Raw genomic sequence first — 20,048 nt, forward strand, 5'->3', positions numbered from 1 at the left:
TCTGTTCGTGGCACGAACAGGTGGCTCCGCGGTGGCTCAATGGTAAGTGGTGAAAAATTTATTTACACCTGGGGAGTTTGGGACACACAGGTCCTGGGGCCCCCGCACGGCCCCACTGCACTCAAACGTTCATGTCCCGGAGGCTCATGACGCTGGCAGCCCGGCCGGTGGCGATGGTCTGCACGGCCGGGTCCTCGGAGCGCAGTAGGGTCTCCCAAGCCTCCCAAGTGGTAAGGTGCTCCAGGCCCCGCGGGGGAGGATCCGCCGGGCAGAGGAAAAGGATATGGACTAGAGTGGCTTTGGGGTGGTGGCAGAGGGTACAGGAGGGGTTTGTGACGACTTGGTGATAGCGCGAGCGTATATAAGGGGAGGGCAAGGTGTGAGTTTGAAGCCGCCTCCAAAGTGTCTGATGATAATGGTTGAGGGAGGGATGGGGTGGAGGGTAGAGCCGACGCTCGGCTTAAGGCGCTCGTCTACCGAGCCGGAGTACCCGGGTTCGAACCCGACCGCGGCGGCCGCGTTTGAATGGAGGCGAAACGCAAGAGGCGCCCGTGTGCTGTGTGATGTCAGTGCACGTTAAAGATCCCCAGGTGGTCGAATTTATTCCGGAGACCTCCACTACGGCACCTCTTTCTCTCGTTTCTCTTTCACTCCTACCTTCCTCCCTTCCCTTACGGCGCGGTTCAGGTGTCCTCCGAGATATGTGACAGATACTGCGCCATTTTCTTTCCTCAAAAACCAATTTACCATTCTTATACTTGATCTTCTTTTTAGACCCAGATATCTTCCGAGGCAACGGCATTGTAAATCTGCATTTATTGAAAAATACACTCAAGGGATGAGAGACGTGCAAGTAGACCGCGTTACGTTTCGCCACCGCCGTGTGAGATCAACCAATACCTTTCTAGGAGGTACTGGATCAACGCGGGTGCAGTGGGCGAAGGAGTATCATTCCGAGCAACGGACAATTCGCTCCAGACAGATCGTGTCCGTGTCCAGACAGATCCACTTGCCACGTGTCGTCGTGTGCGTGCGTGTGTGCAAACGCTTGTGAGAGCACGGCGCTCGGGGAGAGAGTGTTCGCCCCGGGCCAGATGGATCCGGATCACGGCGCCGCCGGGTCTGAGTCAGCGACGCTTGCCATGAGCATAACCGCTGGTTCGTCACGTGCGCGTCTTCGGAACCTTCCTCCTTTCCCTCTGAAGGATGCTCCCGCCGCTAGGTCGCCGTCGAGACGCCTGCTGTGTGGGCGTGTCAGATTCATCTCTGGGGGGTGGTGGTGGCGAAAACATTTATTCAGAACGGACAGGACGTGTTTGGATCAGCCCGTAAGGGACCGATCCTTACAAACACTAGGTGGAGGTCCCTAGTTTGGGACCCCAGTGGCGGTAGCCGCAGCCCGGGCGCGCCCGACTAAGGCTTGTTGGGCCTGTAAGTCGTGGCAGCCGAGCAGGGTCGCCTCCCAGTCCTCCCGGGTTGGATTGGGGATAGGGGGAATGGCCGGGTTGGAGGGGCAGGCCCATACCATGTGATAGGTGTCCGAAGACACCGCACTACAGTGCGGGCAGTTGCCGCTAAAGGAGGGGTCGAAATGTTTTAGGGCTGCCGGGCACAGCAATGTATTGGTGAAGAGACGGAGAAGGAGCCGCTCATCCGCCTTCTTCAGGCCTTTACATGGACTAGGGTAAAGGCGATGACAATTTTGATAATATGTTGTAATATCTTTGAATGTATAGACCGGATTAAAATCGGGTTCCTGATCGGATGGGGAGGAGAAAACAGCCCGGTGAGAGAGCGCGCGGGCGGCTGCGTCTGCTGCCTCGTTTCCTGCCAAACCCTGATGAGCAGGGGCCCATATGAGGTAATGGTGAGCGGGGTCCGTATCCCGTATGCAATTTTGGTATATTCGATAGGCTAGGAAGGGAGTGCTGCCTTGTTCGACGTTCCGACAGGCCCCTCGCGAGTGGGTGATTATGTATTTTGAATTGGAATGTGAGGCCGTGAGAGCAATGGGGCCAGCTTCTCTTGCCGTTCGTGCGAGACGCAGTATTAAACCTTGTTCTTGTTAGACGATGCCATCGTCCTCTGCCGGAACCTGCCGATGTTCTGTGCGGGACACCGGACCGCCAGGTCAACGCCTACCCTTGGGGCTAGCGTGCGACAGCGGAGGGATGTCGCAGGCGAGCCCCATGTAACAACCGCTATAAGTCTACGTTTGGTGCGTCTATGTGCTTAGACCGAAGCGGCGAGCACCGCCGATCGGGCGAACCGCCTCTATCGGAAAAGATCCAGGGAGGGCGCTGCCCCCCCTCCCCCCCCCCTTAAAAAAGAGTTGGGGGGCAGCCCCCCCCCCCCCCCCCTCCCGGTTCCGGAGTACCTGGTCGCGCTTACATGAATGCGACAGAAGTCGACTGCGGTCCACTTTTTGAGGGAACGGGCAAAAACGTCGAGGAAGAAAGTATAGTCGGAGGAGGAGGAGGAAAACTTTTATTCCTATTTACAGTGAGAGGTCGATGGGGCGAGCCGGAAGGGCCCGCCCCTTACAAACACTAGGAGGGATCCCTAGTCCGGGATCCCTGTAGCTTCCGCAGCGGCCCGGGCTCTAGCTACCAACGCCTTTTGGGCATGGAGTTCGGAGCAGCCGCGCAGGGCAGCTTCCCAGTCCTCTCGAGTGGGGTGGAGGTGGGGCGGGTAGACAGAACTGGAAGGGCATGCCCACACCATGTGGTAGGTGTCCGAAAACTCCTCTTCACAGTGCGGGCACGCGCCCGAGAAGGAAGAATTGAAGTGCTGAAGTACTGCCGGGCACAGTACAGTATTGGTATAGAGGCGGAGAAGCCAGCGCTCCTCCACCCTGGTGAGGCCTTTACAGGGAGGGGGATAGAGGCCATGAAAGTTTTTATAAAGAGAGGTGATCTCTTTAAAGGTGATGGCCGGATTGAAATTGAATTCCGGATCAGGCTGCGGATGAGGCGACGCCCGGTGAGTAAGCGCGCGGGGGGCAGCGTCTGCTGCCTCGTTCCCCTCAAGACCCGCATGAGCCGGAGCCCACACGATGGTACGATGGGTCGGAAACCCTGTGTATTCGCATGCGTGGAGAATTTTGAAAGCAAGGTCTGGAATATAACCTTGCTCAATATTGCGGCAGGCGCCCCTGGAGTCCGTAATAATGACTCGGGACTCTGCAGTATAGTCGGCGGCGGCCCCGTTTCGATGGAGGCGAAACGCAAGAGGCTCCCGTGTGCTGTGCGATGTCAGTGCACGTTAAAGATCCCCAGGTGGTCGAAATTATTCCGGAGACCTCCACTACGGCACCCCTTTCTCTCTTTCTTCTTTCACTCCTACCTTCCTCCCTTCCCTTACGGCGCGGTTGGGGTGTCCGCCGAGATATGCGAGACAGATACTGCTCCATTTCCTTTCCCCAAAAAACAATTGACCAATTGATTGAGAGTATAGTCGTGCCTTCTTTTTCTCCGAAAAAAAATCGACTCAAGACGCATTCTGGTTTTTGGTTTTTGTTTTTATTTATCAAATGAAATGACGCAGAAAATGTCTCACATATGCCGGTGGACACCTGAACCGCGCCGTAAGAGAAGAAATAAAGGAGGGAGTGGGAGAAGAAAGGAAGAAAGAGGTGCCGTAGTGAAGGGCTCCCATGCATTCTGTGGCATTCATGACCAATGGGCACTGAAATTCCCTTGCATGTCCTGTGGACCTCTTGGACGTCCATGGGGGGTCCAAAAGGAGTTTTGATGACCATCGGGAACGTGGCCCCTGGGAAGGCAGCTCGAGGATGGTGAGGAGGGTAGTGGTGTCGAGAATTTTGCACTGCATCCGCTCCGTCCGCGGACCAGCGGGAGCGAGTGACGTCGGGTGGTGGTGGTGGTGGTGAAAACATTTATTACGAATGAACATGAGATATGTTTGGATCGGCCCGTAAGGGACCGATCCTTACAAACACTAGGTGGAGGTCCCTAATATGGGACCCCAGTGGCGGTTGCCGCCGCCCGGGCGCGCCCGACTAAGGCTTGTTCGGCCTGTAAGTCGTGGCAGCCGAGCAGGGTCGCCTCCCAGTCCTCCCGGGTTGGATTGGGGATAGGGGGAATGGACGGGTTGGAGGGGCAGGCCCATACCATGTGATAGGTGTCAGAAGACACTGCACTACAGTGTGGGCAGCTGCCGCTAACGGAGGGGTCAAAATGTTTTAGCGCTGCCGGGCACAGCAAAGTATTGGTGAGAAGGCGGAGAAGGAGCCGCTCATCCGCCTTCTTCAGGCCTTTACATGGGCTAGGGTAAAGGCGATGACAATTTTGATAATATGTTGTAATATCTTTGAATGTATAGACCGGATTAAAATCGGGTTCCTGATCGGATGGGGAGGAGAAAACAGCCCGGTGAGAGAGCGCGCGGGCGGCTGCGTCTGCTGCCTCGTTTCCTGCCAACCCCTGATGAGCAGGGGCCCATATGAGGTAACGGTGTGCGGGGTCCGTATCCCGTATGCAGTTTTGGTATGGCGTCAGGTCGGAGCTGCTTTAATAAGCAACAGGCCGAAAAAAAAATTACCGATGACACTTTGGAAATTCTAAAGTGTACTTGGCGAAAGCCTCATGGTCAACCCACCACCGCTTCGCCGAACCGCTTAGCGCGTGGCGGGTGTTTTAGAGCGAGCTCTTTGGCGCCCGTTTCGCGGCGTCGCCGTCGCCGTTGTCTTTCGGCGTTCATTGTGTTCATTGGCGTTGGCGTTGGCGTTTTACACTCCGATAATTTTAAGGAAAGTAAGCGCTCATAACTGGCTCCCTGGATCAGTGGATGCCTGAATCGCACTTTTGTGTTGTTGTTGCGGCTGCAAGAGCCGCTGCCTAGCAACCGTCGCGGTGGACACCCGAATCGCACCGTACAGGAAGGGAGGCAGTGGGAGTGAAAGAAGAAAGACAAAGAGGGGCCGTAGTGAAGAAAATGAGAACTCTATTTGAGGAAAGGAAATTACGCAGTAACTGTCTGACATATCTCGGTGGACACCCGTCAACCGTTTGCAGAGGAAGGGAGGAAGTGGGAGCGAAAGAAGGAACAGAAAGAGGGCCTGAAGAAAATGAATTTGAGGAAAGGAAATTACGGAGGAGGTTGCGCCGCTGCGCGGAGAGGTCACAGTTGGTACGATTCCAGCGCGCGGACGGACGCCACGAGCACGGACGGACATCGCGAGCTTGGACGGATATCGCGAGCAGGAGCCATTAAAGGCTTTCACCTTAAATGTACGTGCAGTTGATGAAAGGGGCGTCCAGCCCTACAGATGACTGTCACGTAGTTGAGTGGGAAGGTTTGGTCTGGTTTATGGGGTTTAACGTCCCAAAGCGACTTAGGCTATGAGAGACGCCGTAGTGGAGGGCTCCGGAAATTTCGACCACCTGGGGTTCTTTAACGTGCACTGACATCGCACAGTACACGGGCCTCTAGAATTTCTCCTCCAAAGAAATTCTAGCCGCCGCGGCCGGGATCGAACCCGCGTCTTTTGGGTCAGCAGCCGAGCACCATAACCGCTGAGCCACCGCGGCGGCTGATTGGGAAGAGGAGCGTCTGTGTGTGCTCGAAGGTAGCAAGGCTCAAAGTGAGCCTCAGTTATCGCTTGTGCACTTGGGCACGTGAGGACAGATATCGCACGTAAACTTCGTCATGCGCAGACCCAATTTGTTCAACTGAATACCGTATTCTCAGCGCTTTCCTGTCTAGTCACGTGCCACTAGCGGAAGCGAAGCACTCTTAAATGAAGTTGTACAAAGTTTCCTCAACTACGCCAGTGACGCCTGCTGATCTATCAGTATTGGTAGTATGTTTAGTAGTATGTTTTTTGGCAATATAATGTACAATTTGCCCACGAGGTGAGGCTAACGGAGGTAGACCGAGCATGCCTCCTGACAATGCCTACACCCCGATCAACACATTATGGAAACGGTGGCCGAATGAACAAAAGAGAAAAAAAACAATTAGCAACATTATCAAAATAGAAAATAGGTAATGATAGGCGATAATAAATATCAATTAACAGTAAACAAAACATTTCATAATATGCACTATGCAATATGCATTGGTGCCAGATGTTTCCCGCGTGTGTTAGTCGTTTGAAGCCGGATCAGGAGGATCTCTCAGATGCTGCCGTTGTGCTTAGCTTTTCAAACAACTGGCGTTTTTTTTTTCTTACAGAACTAGCTAACTGTGCGGAACCCTCTCAGATGTGGACGGAATCGCAACCTCAGCGTGTCATCTCTGAAAACCAGCGTTCAGCCGCCGAATAACAGGAATGATATTGTCGCCGACAACCGGGTACCGACAGCTTAGTAAGAGAAGGTTCACAATAGACGTGCTCGTCGAACAGCAGAAAGCTGAGAAAGAAAGCGAAGTCGTTAGCACACAACATGAATCCGCTATGCACCCTGCCCAATCCCCCGCCGTGGGTATGTGCCATTAAGCCTGATGACATCATCATCATCATGAGTAAGGCTAGCCATATGCCAATACAGTTCGTAGCATGTGCACTTGAGTATGCATCGCCTTGGTGAAAATTTTTTCAAGTCACGTGGTTACTTTAATTTAAGCCGCGTTGTGGAGCGCCTATGACACCCCAAAAGCGAAATAAACTTTAAAAGGCGAGTTTGAGGACACTCACCCTACGACAGTTTGGAGCTCGGGAGTTGCAATCAGCGCCCCACACTCTTAAAAAAAAGTTAGTAAAGAGGTAATAAGTGCAGCAGTTACTAACTCCGAAAAGTAAAGGCGCCAAAAACCACACACCCACACACACACACACACACACACACACACACACACACACACACACACACACACACACACACACACACACACACACACACACACACACACACACACACACACACACACACACACACACACACACACACACACACACACACACACACACACACACACACACACACACACACACACACACACACACACACACACACACACACACACACACACACACACACACACACACACACACACACACACACACACACACACACACACACACACACACACACACACACACACACACACACACACACACACACACACACACACACACACACACACACACACACACACACACACACACACACACACACAAGACAAGAGAACGGGAGTGAGTGTGTGTGTGGTTTTTGGCGCGTTTACTTTTACAATAAATTACCAACTAGCCCAGCAAGAAGTTCTCTTATACTATCTCTGACTTCATTTTATTACATTTTATCAGCTATTTACTACCCTCGTCAAGGTATAGCAAGTAAAAGTAGCCTTTACTACCTCTTTACTAGCTATGGTCGCTAGTTACTACCCAGTTAGTAACCGTTCCATTAACCCGAAAATAAAGTCAAAGAATATAAACTGACACAGATTGTCCTGCTGATAAATTGGTTTTGTAATTAGACATTTCTGCAGGGGCATAAGTTAGGTAGACTAAGCTGTTTCTACAATCTCAACTTAATAATTAACACTGGTATCTTAGCTCAACCGATAAGAGCCACTAGCCCGTAAATGAGAGTCTGATGTACGGAGTATATAAGGCTGAGAAATAATTCCCTACATGTGCGCGCGCAGTGCGCGAGTGTGATTCCTTCTGATTTGTGCTTTTCCTGCATTCTGAAGATTTGTTTGCGCACGGTAAGGTTGTTGATGCCATCACCTCGCATTATTTATACATGTAAGGCGCGATAAACTCAAACCTAATTGTGCGATTTACGGCCAGCACGCTCTGATAGCTCTGTCTCGATTCCGGAATTATTTAAAATGAGCGGGAAGTTTTTTTTTATTTCTCTGGTACGCATAAATTTGACAAGACACGCCAGCACACCGTACGATGAATCTGGCAACATATGCGAGTTTCTATTCATTTTCTTAAGAAATACTACTAGCTTCCCGTTACTAACTGCAGGTAGCAGTCGTTTCTACCTTCCCGTTACTAACAGGGTAATCACAAAATGAACAAGAGAGGGGAAAACCTCAGGTTGCTTGAGCCAAAGTTTCGACAAGGGGACTTGTCTTCGTCTGGGAAAGAAGGGGGAGAGGCTTACCTTGTTCCGTCATCTTCCGTCGACTGGAGTCCATGGTAGAGAGAGGGTGTGGTAGATGGTCCTTGGCGATCACAAAATGAACAAGGGAGGGGAAAACCTCAGGTTGCTTGAGCCAGCGTTTCGACAAGGGGACTTGACTTCGTCTGGAAGGGGAGTTGTCTTTCCCAGACGAAGACAAGTCCCCTTGTCGAAACGTTGGCTTAAGCAACCTGAGGTTTTCCCCTCCCTTGTTCATTTTGTGATCGCCAAGGACTAACTAACAGGGTAGTAATATATGTGACAACCAGTTACTACCCAAAACTTTGAAGAAGGCTGTACAGTTTGTGGCCATACGATCTTGGAGGGCTTGAAAAACAGGCTATACCTGGGATTCAATGCGTTCGATATGCGCGTGTTTTCGGTTGTCATATAGCCAGCACGGTGCATACATTCGTTGCAATCGAAGAGGCTATGGCGAGACAGCTCCCTCATTGCAGTCGAATATGCCCGTTTACATTCATTTCAGCTCTTATGTACCGTCATCATCAACATATTCTTTAGTACGCTCGCTGCAAGATGAAGCAGGAACAAATGCGTGTCCTTTTTGTCTCTAATTAATCCTGTCTTATTCCAGCTGCGGACGCCTTATCCCCACAAGCTTCCTGACCTGATCAGTCAAAGCTTCTTGCATGGGCGTTAATTTGAAAGCCAACTGTTTGACGGTAGCCCAGAGGCGCTTTACGTATCGCGAGGCTTCAATTTTCCAAGCGTTGACCTTGCAGCTTCAGTGGTGGAAAAAAGATGCCCAGGCTTAGCTTGGTTAAGCCAAGAATGCGTTGCATATTGCGCGGTATTTTTTTTTGAGGGCGAAGTATTGCTTGGCGGCACTCGATTTTCTCGGCAAGACGTCACGCGCCGACGCAGCGCCCCTAGCGGGAGGAGCGGGAGTCAGGTGGTGGCTGCGGCCGCGCGCGACCGCGCGAGTTGGGGCCCAGCTTTTCCTCCGTGACGTCACGCGCCAGCACAGCGCCCCTAGCGGGAGGAGCGGGAGTCAGGTGGTGGCTGCGGCCGCGCGCGACTGCGCGAGTTGGGGCCCAGCTTTTCCTCCGGCTGTCGTGACGTCACGTCACGTGGTTGTGCTCAAGGTCAATGATGGCTGCCCGGCCGCGCCCAAGGGCTGAACTGAGTGATTGCAATATGCAACGCATAAAATGCTTAGGGGATCTCTGCTTTGGCCCCAGTCATTGCTAGCTAACACCAGACGTTTTCTCGAAGAGAACTTTCTCCTTTGTTCTTCTGCCGTTTACACGCTCTCATTCTGCGTTCTAAGAGATCCAGTTACGTCAGTGCGCCCGTAGTGCCCTACGCCAGAGTGCCAGACACCAGTTCCGAAAGAGTATTGGAGGAATCGGACTCAAAACTGGGTGGGGTGGAGAAGGCGGCGGCGTCAGAAGTGGCTATGGAGAAATTATCAACTTGACTCTCTTATATTCGAAAAGAACTCAAAAACAAAGCGGCAAATGCCCCTCAAAAGAGGCCTCACAGCCAATGGCATCGACCGATTTTCATGACGTCGCGGTTATTGCGTGGTAAATCTCTTGTCACGTTAGTGAGAACGAGGTATAGTTTCATGATAGCGTTGCTGTGGATTAACCACAGATTAACCGCGACTTCGTGAAAATCGGTCGACGCCATTGACTGGAAGGCCTCCTTAGAGAGGAATTTGCAGCTTTGTTCTTGAATTGTACCGACTACAGTGGCCAAGCAACCCCGGGGATCTTCAGCGTGAGGCCCCCGTTTTCAGCTACGGGGACCGCAGCGTTGGGGTAGTGGTGCGAACATCCGCCTCGTACGAGCGAGGTGCCGGGTTCGATTCCCGCAGCTGCTGGGTGGCCATGGTTTTCCATTTTTCCCGCTTTCCCCTGGCCGGCAGTTCGGCTTCTTTGGTATAAAATGCTTGAAAAAAAAAAAGATACTGGTCTTTCACCCTACTTTGTGCAGCCCGAAAACACTCTAGTCTTGGCATTGTTTGGCTAGGCTGACCTTGCACCGTAAAAATATATGTTTTCATAGTTTTTTAAATGCCTGATATAATTAGAAGCATGGCCAAAATGCATCATCAGTCATAAAACTCGCCCATTGGCTGAAAAGAAGTGACATCATCAGACCGGAGCATTCCCATTGGCTGCAGAGAGAAGTGACGTCACTAGACCGGAAATGACATCACTCCCGGCAAAAGAGTCAACAGCTGTAAGAGCCATCGCATTGTCAGCACATAATATATATATGGAATTAGGTATCCTTAAGTTTTTTTCTTTGCTGTGCAAACAGTTAAACAGTTCTGTAAGCGCTTTCAAAGAAGGAAACGTGCTCTCACCACTGCACGAGAAGAATGTTTGCAGTGCACAGTAAAGTGTATTCTGTTTTTATTGTCGTGTTTTCTTAGAAGATCGCCACTCCACGGTACGTGGTCTTCAAGCGAGTCAACCGCGACGGAACAGTGATATATATATGTATATACCTCTTCACATAACGCTCTCGTTCAAAAACCATCTCCCATCTTTGGCAGACACTGGAGTACGCTTACTACGATACAGTGGACCGGTGGAAGAAAAAAGCGGTATCCATCAGGCTACATATATGCGGGTTGTTTGTGTGCGAGTGGTCAAGACGTCACTTACAGGGTCAAAGACGTGCGCCGGAAACAGGGCGTAAACTATTACACCAAGTGCTTGTGGTCTGTACAAAGTAAACCTGTCACGTGCGCAACACACAGCGACTTTAAATGTCGCTACTGTTAGCAGCTCAAGTGAAAACTACATGAGCTGACAGAGGCGATTTGTGCCTAAACTATCAGTCAGTTACAAAACAGGCATCCCGGATTGACGTGGAGTAAGTATGTCTGCTTGCCCATTGCCCAAAAGACAACAACCTTTTTTCTGCATGAGTAGCGAATTTCTTAGCGTGCGGGGTGAAGTCAATGGTGCTGCGATCATGTTTATACCGAAATAGTTGCAGCGGGGTGACTACCCGAGGGATATATTTTTATCTTTGATGATTTCTGAACGCGGCAAATTGTCGGCAACTGTCGTCTGCTAGCCATTTCCAGAGGAGGGACGTCACAAGACTCGTGAGGTGAAAATCGGGGACACAGCGCGTAACAGACGACGACAATGACGGAATCCTTTACAAGAAACGTTGTTGGATAACAACATTCGTCTAGGTTCAGTGAGATTTCAACAAGGGCCTATTTAAATCCGCCTGTTTCAAAGGCTGTGGCGCCCTCTGGGGAGTGGCGAAAATTCGTCTGCTACTGAGACGCAAGCGTGATCTGGTTCCACTAGGAGTCAGCTGCTCCTACGAAGTGGCGTGTGTGCGTGACAGCTGCCGCCATCTATCGAATGCATTTGTCACTAACATAAACTGCGCATGCGCAGTGGGAGGTTTTATTATTAACCAGTGGAACGGGAGGGGAAGTGGCGGTCGTGCGCAGAGCGACCTTATGAAAAAGGCGGATTCTGGCTCATTGCAAACAAAAATCGCATACTAACGGACCGGGACTAAACTACAAGAAGGCGTTCATATGCTTTCGTAGTTGCCTGCTTCGCGTTGTAGCCACCATATATGTGCTCCACTAGCTAAACCAGTTCTCGTTACCCATCAAGTTTAAATTGGAATAATTGGTCAGGCTGTAAATATGCCGGTGATACAACGAGTTCTCCGTATTACTGAACGGCTACAACGCCTGAGACGCAAATCATACAAAGGTTTGCAAGATCACGCACGATGTTTGGCGCCGAAAAAAAAGTAAGCAGCTCTCAGTATTGGCAATTGCAAGCTCGGAACGGGTGAAGAGGATACCGGAGAATCGATTAACTGCACTTGTATACACAGCAGATGCTTTTCGACTCTCGTTAAGGAAGTCTATACAAAAATAGCGACCGCACGATCCTCACCTCTAACAAGTTAGTTTTATTGGCGCTTTCTTAGCATCATTTTGTACTGCTATGTATATGTGTTCACAACCCGAACCACTAGATAGATTTCTGAAAGCATTTCTGGCCGTTAACGGTACATATCACTCGTAACCAGTCTTAACCGTACTGAAAATGTATATAGGTTTGAATGGGTCAGAAAATAGGATTATGGCACATTTGGTTTGGCTTTTTAGGATTAACGACCCAAAGCGGTTCATGCTATGAGGAACGCCGTAGTGGAGGGCTCCGGATAACTTCGACCAACTGAGGTTCTAAACGTGCACTGACACCTCACAGTACATGAACCTCTAGCATTTTTCCTCCATCGAAATGCTCCTGCCACGGGCGGGTTCGAACCCGCGACTTTCATGCGCTGTGTGATGCCAGTGCACATAAATTAACCACGGAATGTCGAATTAACCGGAGCCTTCCACTATGGCGTATCTCAAAGCCTGAGTCGCTTTGGGAGGTAAATCGTATAAAGTCAAATGAAACGTACCATAATCATATCCGCCGACCTATTCAAAACTATACACATTTTCCAATAGGGTTTTCAGCTCGTCGTAGAACATGAGTTAAAAGCTCTGAAATGTTCCTATTCATTCGACATAACTGCATTCAAGGTGAAACTCAGAAAATGGTAGGCTATACTAACAAGTCTAATCCGATACGCATTAAATAGACAGTGAGGCTGTATATAGCCTGTACGGCATCAAGCTGCCATAATTTTGCTAATGTAACGTGCTTGTATTGCCCATTTTCCCTTTTCGGTAAGCTTTTCCTGTGGCCGAGCTTGAAGTCTCGTTTGTTGCACAAACACTAACACGGAGTTATGGACCAGCTACAACGTTATTGTCTGAAAGCCGCCAGTGCAAAGTCTGTGCTATATAAGAGTGAATGCTTGTAGGCCTTGTCCTCAGGAACAGGAGAGGAAGTAGCCTCTGACAAGCTTTTGGACAAGTCATAACTGTGTTGCTCAGCACTGACAATACACATACAGAATATGACATTCGAGAAACTGTACATCAGTCTGAGACGTAGCATTCACAGTGCTTTGACAAATTCAAAAACTGTTTTCAAAGTTTTCACAATAGACGGCAAACGTTGCTCCGGCGTGATTGAGTGACCGCCGAGAACAATGCGCTGTGAACGCATTATGTGGAGAAAGTTTCGCAGCTTCGGCAAATTTCGGGTGACAGCCATTTCGTTTCATTTAAATAAGCGAAACTTATTCACAATTCAATGCAGGTGATTTAATAGCAGTTAACAACAGCGCCTATCCGACGCCGGCAGAAGGGTTGGCGTGATAAAAAAGAGAAGGTGGTAATATCGGAAACCCGTGTACGTTACTGAAACAAAACAACGCTTCAAAAATGCAAGCACCATCCGACACTGAGGTGCGCATGGGAACAGCAAGAAACATGCCCTAAAGCAACAATACAAAATGATGATTCATGGCGTAATCAAAGTGGTCGTTTTCAGACAAACCATTAAGCCTGTAGTGGGGCCCTTCAATGGGCAACATTTGAACAAAAGAAAGAAGTAAAGAAAAATGATGCACGAATGACTAAAGTTCTTGTCTATCTCGTGGGCTATCGCTTAATCATTTCTAGACATTTTCTCCAATGCATGTTGCGCAATCTCCTTTAAAATCGGTGTCTTTAGAAAACTGGGTTCTAATACCACTCCCTGTCTCATGTGATCAATCAACTGAACTGCTGAATACAAATATAAACTCAAGATTTTGTTATAGTAAACGTTTAATAGCTGGCGCATTGCGTCCTAGTTTCCGGAAACAGGATAGGTCTAGGTTTCGATCCTCAGCTTCACAGGAAGCAAGATAAAAGAACTGTGACTAGTTCGATAGGGAGCAGTCACGTATGAACACCTGTATCTTCCTCGGGTTAGGCCTAACGATGCCCGGTTTCAGAGGATTGTGAGGTGGAGTCGAGAAAAAGAGAGATCAGCGAAGTGGTGGCAAGATAAGGCCTAATAACAAGCTGCTAAATTGGGGCGCTCGTCCGTCCAAAATACTGATAACCATGCCTGGCAAAATAAACGAAGTGTTTTCTGGGTCCCCTCCAATAAATTGCTCCCAGAAAGTGACCAAACTACGCTCCAAACAGTAAGGAGTAAAAGGGACCCAGCAAACTAAAAACCTCTCAGAGACGTCTAGCTAGACGTCTCTGAGAGGTTTTTAGTTTGCTGGGGAGTAAGCCGTCCTCAACAACGCCCTCTTTTATAAAAGGAAACGTGCTAGAGGAGAGGTTGCTCCTTTTTTTTACTCCCTATATAGGATAGTTCGTGTTTAGAGTGTACTACGCATCCGACCTGAAGGTGCAAGCGAAACGATCACTGATATGTGTGCTGCATGCTATGAAGACACAACTTGCCCGACCTTTTATGAATATCTGTATCGGAGTGTAGTTGAATACGCGTCTATTAGCGAGTTCAAACCAATTTTCTTCACCACTGCTCATCTCAACAGTTAAAAGATGCGTTTAGCATTAATGCTGCTCTCCAGTCTACAGTCAGTGCTTTGTGCATGGTGAGAAAAGAAAAAGAACGGTGGTGCAGTTGTGTACAAGTTATTTACACCTGGCAAGGCTGGCATAGCTGTCGACGTTGGTGCGTTTATGACTTAGTGACTAAAAACTAAAGCGGTTAAACCGCGCTGCAGTACCCTTGCTTTCGCTGTACCCAGACTTGTGCAAGTGAAATGCTGATAAACTGCAATTTATTTTTTATCAGCACGTGAGTCTGTGACTATGCTTCTGCTTAGATGTTGGTAGAAACTTCGAGTGGAGAGCAGACTGGCAGAAACATTTTCCTCGCAGTTGAGATTAAACTAATATTTTGTAATGACATATAATTTTAAGCCCGTTCACATCAAATAACTTCGGTGTGTCATCGCATAAGAAACCAGGGGAGGTTTCAATGCTATTCCGATAGGTGTGACGAAGGTTCCAGTTGAATATTTGTGTTTTTATGCGGACTAAAGCCTTGAAGTCAGGGAATTATGAACTAAATGCACCTTCGCTCAAACGACGAGAAGCGCCTGCATCACGGAACTGATGCTAGTGACTTCTAGCGTGCACTTCGCGCATAGCCCGCTTTATTAAAAAGAACAACGAATGAAATTAAGGATCAGTGCTTCCAAATGGTCAAAGAATACTAGACGAAAACACGTACGCAACTGCAATTCGCACGTGACGATGTGGGAACATAAGGTGTACACTGAGAAGTAGTTCAGTCAAATTTAGATAATGCGAGCTCGAAAGAAAATTTCCGGAAATTTCTTCGAATAAACCGGAAGTTAGAATTATACAGAAAATTTTCATTACACTTCATGTTGACTCCACGAAGAGATTGTTCAAAAAACAGCATGTTAAAACTAAGAAAGATCGAACTGACAGATACAGCAACTCGAGACTTACAAGGTGTTCCGCTTTGCCACTGGCGAGACTATTTAACGGTTATACTAGGCCGTGAAAAAGCAACGTGGCATTATAAAAGCAGCACGTTGCACAAGTTTTCTATGCCAGCCTCGCCTACACGTGTTATGCAGTATGACAGCGCTCACAACAAGAACAGCTTGCAAAAACGTGCGCAACAGTCTTATTCCTTTTCAATCGTTAACGATTCCTATAATCAGCAAAACTTCTCTTCTACGCAACATCGATCTATACAAGGTGCCTGGAAACGGCGCCATAGTGAGAAACTAATCTCATTCCTTGGAAAACAGCTTATAACTTTATAACTCTTCTCTTAGAAGAAGTGGCGCTTTGGCAAAATGGGGAAGGAAGAAAAGAAGGGAAAACTTTATTTTCACTAATGCTTTTTCCTGCGGTTTGGGGGCATCTTCAGAGACGTCTTGGTTCTACCCCCAGGAGCCTTCTCTGTCGAAGTCGTCCGCCTCTAATCAGTGGTCGGTTGACCTCAATATAGATAATGGCTTACGTCAGTGTTGTGGGTGCCCACATGGGGTACGTCTAGTCATTTGCTGCGGATCTTATCTTCCTTATTAGGCTTCAAGCCTGTAAGCGTAGATGCGACGAAGTCTCTTTGTTTCTTTATCATGATACATGCAATTTTTACTAAGTAAATGGTCAGAATAGGAAGTTATTCTTTTAATAAGACATGGTGATTTTTGGCCAAGCTCCATTTGCTATATTACGAGTACTGTGCGATGTCAGTGCACGTTTTTAAAGAACCCCAGGTGGTCAAAATTTCCGGAGCCCTTCTCTACTGCGTCCCTCGTAGCCTGAGTCGCTTTGGGACGTTAAACCCCAATAAACCAAACCAAAATGTACTCTTCATCATATTCCTTTGTCAGACATTGGCGAAATGAGCTTTCAAAATTTGTGGGAAAATTAACTGGACTAAACCAAGCGTAACGAGAGAGGCTGTTCAGTAAAGAAGCATGTGACCGTACCACTAATCTTTATCAACGCTTCTGACTTTTTTTATTACAGGAAATGTATTTTCGTAGATATGCAGCGATTTCTGCATGTTACGTGCAGGTACTTTTGGCGCTCGACACACCTCGAAAATGAACTAATAAAGGTTTACTGCGAGAAGAGCAAAGCTTCTGAAATAATAAAAAAGATTCTTGCCAAAGCGACACTTCGACTGCTTTACACGAAAAACTTCCATGGCAGGATCGGCAAAAACGCTGCGCACATAGCACGGTCAATGCGACCTACGCAAATTGCACCCGTGCAATCGACTACCGCTAATCAAAGCCTATATATGTGGCGACGCCACTGAGCCATTACGGCGGCCCAGAAAGGGTTGTCTCCGCGCACGCACACACACAAAAAACAAAAAAAAAAACAAAACCGTGGTCTTGGTCGGTAAAGATTCAAAATACAATTCTGTAAGATGCAGCCTATAAGTGTTTTGCGCGATTTGAGCCGACAAAAAGAAGAAAAGAGAAAGACTTGTGACAAAGATTCTTAACGTAAAACCTTCCAAGCCTAACTGCGGCAACGTGAGCTTCTGTCAGGACTGTCACAAACTAGAAGTATTTTATCATTAAAATTTATAAGTTAGAAATTAATATTCAAATCAAGGGAACGCTGAACAAGCTTATTACGGAGGCGGCCTTCAAAGAAAACTGATTAGAATTTTCAATACGACAGGAAATGAAAATTTAAGAGGCCTTTTACGGTGACAGCCCCAACAAAAATTGGAACTGATTATTAACATTGAAAATATCGAGTAAGAAATATCCTTAACAGTGGACAAGATTCAACAGACTTCTCACAATGGCAATCAATAAAACCCTATTGACTTTTTGATGCGACAGCCGATCAAACTGAACAGGCATTTTAGGGTGATAATTAAACAGAACTTAATAAAACAGCGTTGAGAGCTCACGGAAAGTCAGCACGAGTTTCATGCAGGATAAGGGAGGTGTGCAAAAAACGTCCGGGCGGTGTGGTGTGAGTAGACCATCGGCATTCTCGAAGGGTGGTCTTTTGAACAAGCAAAGAGTGACTAGCAAAATCCGACGGACGCAGTTCAGCTCAATCAGCATGTTAAACGACAGTAATGCACACATGAAGCAGGCATACCCAAGCATAACAGGTAATCGGCCCAATTAATATTGGAAACGTATTAGCAAAGACCGGCACTACAAAGAACCAGACTGAAACCATCGATTTACAATATTGGGACAGTTACCTGTTCTGCGCGGGCACGCCATTATACCCCCAGACTGTGTATTTTATCGTAGGAAAAACGAAATAACCTCCGATATCAGTCCACGCTAACACCACAGTTCAAAATTTTGGCGGCCGTTTAGTACCTGAGCGTCTTTCCTTCGATCCTTATACGCGTCGTCGAAACACATTAGTTAAAATAATTCCCTTTGCAAATTCATCCGTTATTTGCTTTGTTTTTATAATTTCGCGAACATAACTGCGCACGTGTACCGGCTGCTAGATAGAAGCTCATTCCAATTCTCCAAGCGTCAACACAGAATACAAATAAAAACAGTGAGAAGAGGTACTATTTCTCGTTCCATTTGTTAGCAACTACCACGAATATAACGGAACTTCGGCACTCCAAGTTGGTTTAACCAAAAACCTGTATCACATACGTACTATCAGCAACGAATGAAACGCGAACAAGAAAACTGAGGTGGCAACACAAAAACACCAACGTATTAGCTCCTGTATTGGAAATACAAGCACGGTTGAATAACACTTCTAAAGAAGAGTCTTCATGCCTTCGAAATTGAAATAGCAGGAGCTAGGATACAGCTTCCCCTGGCTAAGAGCTGCGCATTTTCCAGTGCGTGGTTCAATTGTCTTGTTCGCGTTTCATTTCTTGCTGATAGTACAGAACCTTCAATCGTCACCCTCTTGTTTTGAGGTCAACGGCACCGAATCGTTCTTAAAGATCAGCATTCTATTTCAGCGATCGACCTCCGAGAGGAGACAACTTCTCTCACCACCTCCCGGAAGTTGATCACCACATCCCGGAAGTTGATCGTGGCAACCGAACGCCGGAACCCCGTTTGCGCATGCGCATTCACCGCCTCCCGGAAGTGGATCATGGCAACCGAACACCGGAACCCAGTTTGCGCATGCGCATTCACCGCCTCCCGGAGGTGGATCATGGCCACCGAACACCGGAACCTAGTTTGCGCATGCGCATTCACCGTCGCCCGGAGGTAGATCGTGGCAAGAGAACACCCAAACATGGTTTGCCTAAAAAACTCCAACACTTGCAAACCACAATTACGCGAAGTTTTAGCAAATCATAAGCGATAGGTTGAACTTGAAGAGCGGAAAACGACGTTACGATGCAGTTTTGAGTATGTGCGGCCAAGAAATCATGTTAGCCCCATTTTGTATTGCGTTAACTGTGCGTTTCAAAAATAGCGTGTCTCCAGATATCGGCGGTTTTCGTTGGTGGTGCCGTTTCGATTTCATCAGTCTGGCAAAGCTTTCCGCTTCCTGTTCTGGATTGAAAGGACTGGAATGCGCTCATAGTGATATAGGTAGAAGAGAGAGTATATGGTAAGGGTGACCGAAAGAGAAGGGCATTTTTAGAGGGTGAAAACAACAACAACAAAAGTCAGTCATTGTCAATGTCCGAAAGAAAAACAAAAATGAAAAAATGCCATGACACCACCACACGTGAGCATGCCAACATGCGCCCCTCTCCGACAACCACGAAAAGTCATCACTCTTTGCGTTTCTGTCGCATTTCACTCGAAAGTCACACTCGCTAGTCGGTCGTCGAGAAAGGCTGAGAGCGAGAGGTCGACGACGCACTCACGATTCGCCCCGGTCAGTCACCACGAACACACACGACCACCGATCAAGCCGAGACGTGAAGAGGGCTGGCACACAGACACGTAAGAAACAGAATTATACAAACAAAGAATATCCGCCGAACATGCGCGCCCAGTCAAGATGGCGGCTGCGTCCATCGGTACGACCACGACGTCCCAGAGACATCCCTCACCGCCAAGCGTGACGTGGATGCCGATGCCCGTTAGGATTGAGGTAAGAAAAAAATAATACAAAGAGAAGTCGCGGCGATGGTGGCGACGACGATGGCGGCGGTGAACAGCATTCCCGGAAGTGGTCTTCCTTGCTTCCTTCCAGAAACCGCATCCCCCGGAAGCAGGAAGCACAGAGAGCAGCTGTGACCCGTGTGTTTTTCCCTCTTCACACTTCCTGGAGGTACTTGAGGGGGCACGGAAGAGCCTTGTCTCCCAGCCCAGTACGCACCAACACCTTGCCGTCCATTTCGTCAGCCACTTGAATCACGATCTGCGCAGGCAAAAATCACCGATCGTACTCTCTTGTGTATGTCCCCTAGTCTCCACATGTTGACAGGAGGAGTGATTATTATTTGCGTTCGTTACTTCGGTGCCGGATTATGTGAGTTAGTTATTGTAGGTGTCGCTAAGGCGGTGCATTTGCTGGCAGAATCCGCAAGGCTAACCCCCCTGTAGCTTGCAGCATCTCAACTCAACTCAACC

General features: G+C 48.4%; 1 protein-coding gene across 6 annotated transcripts in view; it reads right to left on the bottom strand.

Annotated features, from left to right (window-relative positions):
* Positions 1–16,177: 16,177 nt before the first annotated feature.
* The window catches only part of Stacl (SH3 and cysteine-rich domain-containing protein), a 413,237-nt gene continuing 409,366 nt past the window's right edge, over positions 16,178–20,048 (bottom strand). For all 6 annotated transcript variants that reach the window (XM_089552214.1, XM_089552244.1, XM_089552232.1 and 3 more), the window contains one exon: positions 16,178–19,836. In XM_089552214.1, coding sequence (XP_089408340.1) covers positions 19,732–19,836 — 105 coding nt within the window. In that variant the 3' untranslated portion in view covers positions 16,178–19,731. The remainder of the gene's footprint in view (positions 19,837–20,048) is intronic.

Source organism: Amblyomma mixtum, chromosome 1, assembly GCF_055824585.1.
Source record: "Amblyomma mixtum isolate Tamu chromosome 1, ASM5582458v1, whole genome shotgun sequence".
Lineage (NCBI taxonomy): Eukaryota > Metazoa > Arthropoda > Arachnida > Ixodida > Ixodidae > Amblyomma > Amblyomma mixtum.